The 10,415-nt window shown below is 37.0% G+C and overlaps 1 protein-coding gene across 1 annotated transcript; it reads left to right on the top strand.

The window, feature by feature from the left end:
- The first annotated feature begins 2,329 nt into the window (after nt 1–2,329).
- LOC135201339 (fork head domain-containing protein FD5-like) lies at nt 2,330–3,632 on the top strand. Its single transcript, XM_064230185.1, has one exon. The coding sequence runs from the start codon at nt 2,495–2,497 to the stop codon at nt 3,572–3,574; it is 1,080 nt and encodes a 359-aa protein (XP_064086255.1). The 5' UTR covers nt 2,330–2,494; the 3' UTR covers nt 3,575–3,632.
- Nucleotides 3,633–10,415: the final 6,783 nt, after the last annotated feature.

The following is a 10,415-nucleotide window of genomic DNA, read 5'->3' as shown; positions in this document are numbered from 1 at the left end:
ATATATATATATATATATATAAAGGATTTTTACATAGCATCACGTTTTATATACTTCGTGATCAAGTTATTACATATATATATATATATATATATATATATATATATATATATATATATATATATATATGTGTGTGTGTGTGTGTGTGTGTAATAGGAAGACATCTGGCAATGGAGATACCATTGTGCAACATTTCCCTTCCTTAAATATAGCAGATTTATGTAGCATACGCAAATTCCCATCTAGCAACTTACCTAGTATGTACTGCAACAATAACATTATTAAGATTGGTAACAGTGCATTCACTTACTTTTGCACGTTATGCAAAGTCTCAACACTTTCAGATTCCGACTTCTAAATTTCACTAAAACTGTCGAGAGCGGCTTTGTTCCACAATAAAACTAAACAGGATCTAACGACTGTTTTTTTCCAAAAACTTTTTCTATAAAACTTGTCAGTTGGTGTTTGGTCTTCTCTATCTTGACTTGCTTAACAACTGTTAGAATTATATTCCGTTGTTACTTTCAGCCGTGTTGGTTAACTGCCTGTTTATTTATTAATAGTTGTTCTCTTGTGTCGAAAGTATTAAACAGACAACTAGCCAGACAGACAGACAGACATACAGACAAACAAACACACTATATATATATATATATATATATACATACTATATGTAGACAAATATATATGTAGATAGATAAAGCCAGACAGATATATAGATGGATAAGTAGAGAAATAGATAGATGGATAAATATTTGTGTGTGTCTGTGTCTGTGCGCGCGCTCGTGTTATGTACAATAATGAAACTGAACGTTCATCTTTGATTTAGCAACTGATGACTGAATTTCGCTCGCACTTTTGTTCTGTGGAGAAAAGATACTACTTATGAGAGAGAGAGAGAGAGAGAGAGAGAGAGAGAGAGAGAGAGAGAGAGAGAGAGAGATCCCATTTGTTTATTTGGCCAAATTTTCGAGACTACATGTCTCATTATCAGGGGTACAGTACAGCCATGATGATGAGACATGATGTCGAAAATTTAGCCAAGCGAACGAAGAAACATAATGCTTTAGCCAAACAAACAAACAAACATGCAGAATGTTATGCTGGTCGTTTACTTTTGTATTCCTTTTGTATTCCTGCTAAGTCTTCGGCGTACTAGATGCCACAATCTTCCGTTTTGTATATACATATATTTACCAAATAGTATACGCAGGAATTTTTTTATATATTCACAAATATTAAGTCATAAATGCTCAGTTTAGTATCCAACTCACTTTACCTTAGGAATACCTTACACCTAAGGAAAATTATATGTATATATATTATATATATTATATATTATATATATAGATATATATATATACTTAAATCCACGGTAGAAAGGTGAGTGAAAACTGGGGAATTGGAACAAGTACTTTCATAATATATTCTACATTTGAAAATGTTGAATGTACTACGAAAGTACTAAGTTCCAAGTTCCCAGTTTTTCACTCTACCGTGGATTTAAGGATATTCCCAAGCATGTGTTCCTTTGTGCTACATTCGAAACATATATACACACACGTATATATATCTATATATATAGTATATATAATATATAATATAATATATATATATATATATATATCTACACACACACATCACACACACACACATATAATATATATATATATATCTACCACACCACACACCAACACAATATATATATATATATAGATATATCTATAATAACCACCAACACACACCCAGATTATTATATTATAATATTATTATAAATTATATTATATTATTATTATTATATTATTAATTTAATATATTATATATTATATTTATTTTTTTACACATATATTGAAATATAGATCTACGTGATATATGTCTTAAAACGATTTGGGGAAAAACTGAAAAATCTATCTTGTATTTCCGTTGGAAATACAACAAAACTATATAGTTAGTTTCGCTGATCAGGGTCGTTTTCCCTTCAAAATTCCCTTAATAGCTGCTGACATCGCAAATGGAAGGCAAGCACTCCAAAAGCATGTTTGACACGACGGAATCTTTTTCAGAAAAAGAAAAAAAAAAAAGGTTAATGGAATTTTGTACTTCCAAGTGTAAGAAAGTAAAACCGACTTGGGCAAAAGGTGTGAATAAACAAGGTCTGTCCTAAGCCCCGCCTTGTGTACCGCCATCAGCCACTCACGGGAGTGTAACCTGGTCCTACGTCCGCCCACCTCCCACCGCTGACGGATTTCGGCGATTCAATTGGACATCCGTCGAGGGGCCATCCGCTATATAAGGCTGCGGGACAACCAGATCGTCGTACAACACGCAAAGTAGAGGTTTCTCACGGACACCACATCGTCCTTTTTTATTAATTTTAGACGATTGTAGATCTGATAAGTCTTAAGATCACCGTTCTTTCCTTATCGTGACAGTTATCAACTGGTGCCTGCCGACCTCTTTTTTTTTCTTCTCCTACCGACAAAAAGAAAGAAGAATGCCTCGTCCATCACGTGACAGTTACGGCGACCAGAAGCCGCCCTACTCCTACATCTCCCTGACGGCGATGGCCATCTGGAACACCCCCGAAAGGATGTGCACGCTGTCGGAGATCTACAAGTTCATCATGGACAACTTCCCTTACTACCGCAAGAACACCCAGCGGTGGCAGAACTCCCTCCGCCACAACCTCTCCTTCAACGACTGCTTCATCAAGATCGCGAAAAGGCCCGACAGACCCGGCAAGGGGGCCTACTGGACCCTCCACCCCTCCGCCATGAACATGTTCGAGAACGGCAGCTTCCTCAGAAGACGGAAACGCTTCAAGCTCGCGAAGGACGACGGCGAGGGCGCGGATCCCAACGCCGGCACGGGCTTGCACCAGGGGTTTCTGAGACCCGACGAGCGAACGCCTGCACTCCACAGCGACCTTCAGAACATGATCATGGACTTGGGGCATCACTTTGGGTACAGCGAAGGTCACGTCGCGCACACTCTGCCGGTCTCGAAGCCCACCCCAACGAAACGCCAGGCTTTTACCATAGAGAACTTGGCTACCAGTGATGCCCGGCCTACGCCTGAAGAGATCCAAGTAGGAGTGTTGCCGTCATCTCCTTACGTGCCCAACATGGGGATACCCCATCCTCCGCCTCTCCCACACCACCCTCTTCATCATGCCCCCGGTGGGATCTGTATGTGTCCCGCTTGTTCCAGGGACCCGGCAGCGGTGCCTCATCACATGTATTCTCCTTCGGCGATCGCCGCCATGAACTTGGCAGCAGTTGCCGCTGCTGCTGCAGCGACTCCTTCGTCGTTGTACGCCGCCGGTCTACTCCACGCCTACCGGCCGGAAGTCCTCCCGCCCCACCACATTCCGTCAGACATCCCGGCGGTGTATGACGTCCTCCACCCGATGGCGAGACTTGAGGTCTTCGAGAGACACCATCATCATCATCAGATGCCCTTCCTGTTACCCGAGCTGCCGCAGGCGATTCCTCCACCCCCGCCCCCGCCACCCTCTGCAGAGAAGACCGAAGGCAGCGTCTTCAGACATTCGCCGCCCATGAGAACGCTATGATTATAATGTATCTCCTGTACTTAAGAGAATTATCTACTTCTGTGATTGTAAATGTTTAAGAATCTAGAGACAATATTTTATTATAATATAATTGTATATCTATGAAAAATATGTATTTTTTATTATAAAATGTTTTGAAAATTATAAATAAAATTATTTGTTTTACAACTGTCTTTTGGTTCAGCTCCACATATAGGTACAATACGAGATATTTTCATTTCTTTCTTACATATACTGAAAGTTTAAAAAATATGGGTACAATACTGAATGAAAAGATGAAACCAAATGAGAAAATTAATGCATTTTAAAAGGTATAAGGCAACCACTTATATTCTGAAATAAGTATAATTTAGTTTCGTCTTAAACTATGGAAATTAGTTAAGAATGTTATAAGAAATAATAAGAACAAAATAAGATGAAATAGCTCGTAAGGAAAAGCAGAAATAAGATTCTTATAATAACACATAAATACAAAAGTTGAATAGTGTCAGCTTTCAATAATAAAAGCCAAGTGAGATCACCTATATAATAAAAAAAAGAAGTCTAGTTTAAGGACTTAAAAAAAGGAGTTCTTCTGACGCGACTTCATGTAAGATAAACTATAATGGTAAATATGAAAGCTGACCTTTGCAGTAAAATTTACCTTTTCTCGAGACGAAACATAATATCTGGAACACCTTAGCAATAATCTTACGTATCAAAGAATATCAGTATTCAGACATTCTGATTGTCTGCTCTCATTTAAGCGGAAAGGATCATTCTTAATCTTTCACAAGAGTAAACTATCGAGTGAATGGTGTAAAATTATCGGGCGGATCAGTTACCCATTCCATCGGGCCTGAAAAAAAAGTCTACGGATAACGCTAACCACGATTGGTTTTCTTTTTAACTTCCAAAGGCTTCCAAATGCCATTGCAATCCTCTTGGTAGCACTCTAAAAACTTGAAAACCTATAGTTAAAACTTTAATAACTTGAAAACCTATTGTTAGCATTTTTAAAAACTTGAAATCTATAGCTATTAGCACTTTAAAAACTTGCAAACCTATAACTATTTAAACTCGACAAATTTTTAAAAAATTGCTGAATAATTTATTGATGATTTCTTTAAAACAATGAATGGGAACATTACCGATAAGGGAGTCCTAGAGTCGAAACTTTCTAACTTCATTTCAAGATCTAATCCCAGGACATGCAAACCAAGAGACTGACTTACAGGAGACCACCATATTTCGTTGCAATATCATATAAGAACTGACGCAGATCACAAGATAGAATGTCCATACTAAAATCTAGAAGTTCCTGGAGAGGTAAGAGAACTGCACTATATACTTCAAACTGCATTTTAATAATAACAAAGACTCCGTGGAAGAAACTGGGATGCCTTGTAAAACTAATAGCGAATGATGATATTATATACCAACAAATTATCCTTCGTGAGATTGTGGTAATGACAGAAATAATCTGTTCACAAATTAATAATCGTAGGCGATTTGCTGAGGATATTTCTGCTGCTGCTGCTGCAGGTACGGTTACTGGTGCTGTTGCCATTATGATGATGGTATACTAATATTAATATATATTTCTAAATTTTATTTGTCGAACATGACAGTCAGTTTTAGTACTTCCGTAAAACCAATAAAAACATATACATTCGTCTTTTAATATTCCAATTACTATATCTTAATATTCAATTAACACTTTTATTGTTAAATAACGGAAGGATGTTAAATCCAAAGCTTCCTCTCTGTCTGTCTGTCTGTCTGTCTGTCTCTCTCTCTCTCTCTCTCTCTCTCTCTCTCTCTCTCTCTCTCTCGTCTATTTCCACTAATATAGTGTTTCCACCGAACCAGACGAATAACTGGCTTTATTCTATCTCATTCCTAAAAAAAAATTCATCTCAGCTGAGAGAATATGGAATAGAATATAAAAGTTTGACCAAAGATCAAACGTTGGAACCTATGAGGTCATTCAGCGGTGTAAAGGAAATTGACAGTGAAAAGGTTTGAAAGGCGTTACAGGAGGAAAACCTGGCATTGTTGCACTATGAAACAATCGTTAGGAGAGGGTGGAAAGTAAGACGGAAGTGAAAGAATATGTATGGAGGTACAGTAAAAAGAATGGAAGGGGTTGCAGATAGGGGCCGAAAGGACGCTGCAAAGAACCTTAAGTAATGCCTACGGTGCACCGCACGAGGTGCACTAACGGCACTACCCTCCTATGGAGATCTCAGCTGAGGCTGAACGATTTAAATATTCATTAACTCCATTCCAGCTGGCACAATCCTCTATGATATTCTTCATCAAAAAACATTTCAGAAAAAAAACTGCTTCGTAGGAAACGGTAATATTTTCATGGGAAATTATTCTCACACGTCAACTTCTGGGTTGGACAAAGTCTGGAAGATCCAGCATTTCCATCAAATGCTACACTTTTCCAGATGGATAAAGCAGTAGCGAGAAAGTTATCTATAAATATAAACAGATATGAATTAGTGTTGGTATATAATTTTCTATTGCTATACACACGAATACTTACACAAATTACCCTGCCTATTGCTACTAAATAAACCCTACCCATTGTTTTGATATTACTCGTATTGCTTTTACTTTTATTCTCGTCCTTATTTAGTTTTCTTCATAACTTCGTTTAAAATAATGCTTGAAACCGACGACAAAATTTCAACATTTAAAAGAAACTGGAATCCTGCACAAATCTGGGTAGATTTTTGATAAGATTGAGCATCCAGAAACAAGGCACTATCCGAACTCCAGCTTACTCGGGACACATGCTAGAGTTTCCCCTCACGCATAAATTGTAAACATTATCTTCCTAAATTTTAACGTAAATTGAAACGTGCTAAAATCTACGGTCAAAAAGAGCCGGGTTCCACCGACGAAAATGAAATCAAATACGGTATATTTTATCGGAAATAATTATTCTGTACTGTTCAATATTCAAATTACTTATTTTTCTTACATTTTCATTCTTATCAATAAATCATAAATATCGTATCCTAAAATTCCGTATCTTTAACTCAACACGAAACACCTTTTTCAGAACTTTTTAGGCTCTTCCATAGGGCTTTTCTACCTAACCCCCCACCCAAGAAGAAGAACAGCAACAATATCAACATCAAAGTAGATTGTAGGCTTACTCCCAGAGTAAGCGGAAAATGCAGCTTCCTCAAAAATTGCTTCCAGTCAATTGAAAAAAAACAGAAAAATAAAATTAATTACTAATACTAAAATAAAAAATGAAAATTGTGAAAATCATTTTCTACTTCTCCTTTCTCTCTTTCCCTTTCCCTCACTCACTTACTTGCTTATTCCTCAAGTGCACCTCAGTCTCCTCTTTATTTCCATGACCTCTATTGGCATTTCCCTCATTCCCCCTTTCTTCCCTCCACAACCCGAAACACTTTCCCCTTGTTCCGAACCTCTCCGCTTTCCCCATTATTTATCGACCTTTCCCCTTCCTCTCTTCTTTCCCCTTTCGCTCAACACAGGGCGACCTCTGGCTCTCTCATCCCCATTCTCGACAGGCTCTCGAGGGCCCTTTCTCCCCTCTCCTCCCCTCCCCTCCCCTCCCCTCCTCCTCCTCTCCTCCTCGCCTTCGCCTTCTTCTTATTCTTCTTCTTCTTCTCCCCTTCTCGGCTCACCCTTCAAAAGGTCTATATACTTCCTCCTCCTCCCCCTCCTCTTCCTCCCCTTCCTGCTACTCGACTTGAACCGTCATTGACATTCCGGGGGAAGGTGAGGCCGACCACAGTCAATATTTTAGAAACGCCGAGACGAATTACCCTATGGAACATACATACATACAGAGGCACTGCCCTCGCGTCTATATATAAAATAAAAAAATAAAAAGATTTTAACCTCGGCCTGCCCCTCTTCTTTCTTGGCTTACTTGAACTTTAAACAACATACTTACACAAGCTCGTGTGTGCATGTATATATACATAAGTATATATATGTATGTATATTACTATAAAGACTTATATACTTTGCTACACAGTCCAATTACTACAACAGTAGGCATCCTCAACTTGCAATGACAGATTGAGCTAGAGAGTTGTAACTGGAGACGTTCCAAGTGTTTATTGGCTGGTTTAAACAAAAACTTTTGTTCTAAAAAAAAATGGCTTTAAAGGCAGGCGACAATCATCCAATCTGACATAAAATTTCTTAAGATAGTTTTTTATTTTCTGCAGTTTGGAATTAAACTTTCCTTATGAGTTTTTGCCGAGTATAAATCACAATATTACCTATGTGTAATCATTTGAGCAATTCTGCCTGACTTGTATATTCTTAATAGTCTTTTAAATTAATATAAATAGCATTAAAACAAACACATAACTTTTAGTTAAGTGAAAAAAAATTTCCAGTCAGAAAAATTATTCCTGACATCCAGCGATCGATATTATGTAATAATATCAATATACCCTTCTGAGGAATAGCCAAAGTAAACATTACGCAGTGATACTGTAGTTGCATAACTGCAAAAGCTGTTTACCCGCTCTCTGAATTCTGATTTTCGATAATTATGGCCAGAGGAACTCTACTCCTGACAGTGTGAAATATTTTAGATCTTTCAATACTCCAGATGATTTCAGGCAAGTGAGGCTCTATGTTAATATAACCAAAATACTGAGTGTTCATGTGAGGCAATATAATGGTATAGGAAGTTAATACCTCTATGTCTCATTTAGCATGGATTGAATAACTATACAAGGGTATATCTTCATTTCTATGGCCTACAAGATGTTATACACTGTATAGTGAGCCTTGGGTACCTAATGGCTAACCACCCAAAAGTAAATAAATAAATAAATAAATAAATAAATAAATAAATAGATAGATAGATAAATAAATAAATAAATAAACAAATAAAAAGACAACGTAACTCAAAGCCAGGAAAAAGAAAAACTTAGGCAGAAACGTGCCTCAGTAAACGTACAGGTATGTCCCCAAATAAAGGGGATAACAGTTTCGTAAATAAATGAGATATTTGACAACTAACAGGCACATACATACACAATGTACTCCCCATTACATTTACGACCCTTTCTCTCTATAGCAAATTTCTTTTCATAATCTCTTTTCTTATCCTAAAGACGCTTAGACCGACACTTTTATTTCACAGACATTTTCACATATGTATTCTTACATATATCCCGTCATTGATCTCTCTTGTTCTTGATCCCAAGTGTCGACTACACTTTTGTTCGAATTCAATCACTTTCCCACTTACATCTTCAATCACAAAGTTTGCTTTCAAGATGGGAATGTCTAATCATTACCAACAAATTTCTTTCTAATCTGGATAGTTTATCTTGAATGTTCTACGCATCGCATTTTTGCCATAAGCTTCTTCAATGTTTACGGACACCACCTTGAGCTTCTTCCTTTATTCTCAAACTTCTCGGACGTGAGAAAAAACCTTGATCGAGAAACTCTCCTTCTTGAGTAAACCTACCCCGCTCTTCACCTCTCAATCTGTTATTAGTCTCATCTACCCCATCTAACATATTTCAGATTTTCCCTTTGCCAAAACAGTCCCCAACATGGAAATAAGTATTTTCATAATAAACTCCTTTTAACTTTAGCCTATTTCCTTCCATCTTTCCCTATATGACATCCTGACTTCTTCTCTCACTTCAGACAACGCTGGTCTCAGTTATACTTACAGGCATCTTTCCTCACTAACTACTACTGACCTTTATCCCATTCACTTCAACCAAGTAATGTACTCGTGTATTTCCAACTCTAATATATTATACCAACACCCAAAACTATGTTCGAGACTATTTACCTGTGGAAATGCACAATGCAACAGTGTGAAGACATGGAATGTTTAAAAGGTTAAAGAAAAATCAAGAAAGAATCTTAGTGTCTTGTATACCGCATATGGAATGTTTAAAAGTTTGAAGAAAATATCAAGAAAGAATCTTAAGTGTCCTGTATACCGCATATTATACTAAATATCAGTAAAATTTAGGTAGTTGAAGAAACCAGTATACGATACTGCAGACATATTTCCACACTATCAGCTGACACAAATGAAATTACAGTTATGTATGTAATTTTAATTTCTTTAAAACAGTATTAGACCCTTTACCTTCTATATATAATGTCTATTTCGTATGATTCAGCGCATGGTCTTTCTCATTCAATTACTTAAGCTGACTCCCGAAAAAAAGCTACATGAAGCAGAACTACGTTCTTAAGGATTGAGATGGAAAAAGAATGCAATTGTAATTTGCTTCACGAATGCGCAAGTAACTTCATACACTTAGAAGACTTTTTTAAACAGAAACACTAAACTACTTTATGAATATAAATAGAGACCCTGATTTTCAGTGTATGGCTCTTCTAACTAAATCTAAGACACAGGCCACGCCCCTTGAAATGGTACAGTTGCCTATTGTTTCCTTTCTGCGCGATGGGTACTTTTTTCCCGATTACTTAGGAAGTTTTACTCTAAAAATATAGAAATGAAAATGCATTAGGAGCTAAAGAAATTTTATTCCGAAATATTTTTGAATTCTTATAAGAAATACGAGATTAGAGTTTAAAACTATCATACTCATATGGCATCAAAGAATTCAAGTAAAATTGCATAAAACGTCAAACACTCAAGATGATTTTCTTCGGCGTGAAGACTGAATAAGAATGGCAATATACCACATCAATAACAGCCGAAAATAACGACAATACATCCTAACTTCTAAGGCACCGCAGGAAAATTCATAAACAGGAGGTAAAAATCCCGTGACGTCAACCGGAGAGGTCTATAAAGGATACTTAAACCCAAGTCCTGGTTTACTTTCATTTCTAACAT

The sequence above is a fragment of the Macrobrachium nipponense genome, chromosome 28 (genome assembly GCF_015104395.2).
Source record: "Macrobrachium nipponense isolate FS-2020 chromosome 28, ASM1510439v2, whole genome shotgun sequence".
NCBI lineage: Eukaryota > Metazoa > Arthropoda > Malacostraca > Decapoda > Palaemonidae > Macrobrachium > Macrobrachium nipponense.
Note: the sequence above shows the minus strand (reverse complement) of the source record. Positions and strands in the feature narration are given on the sequence as shown.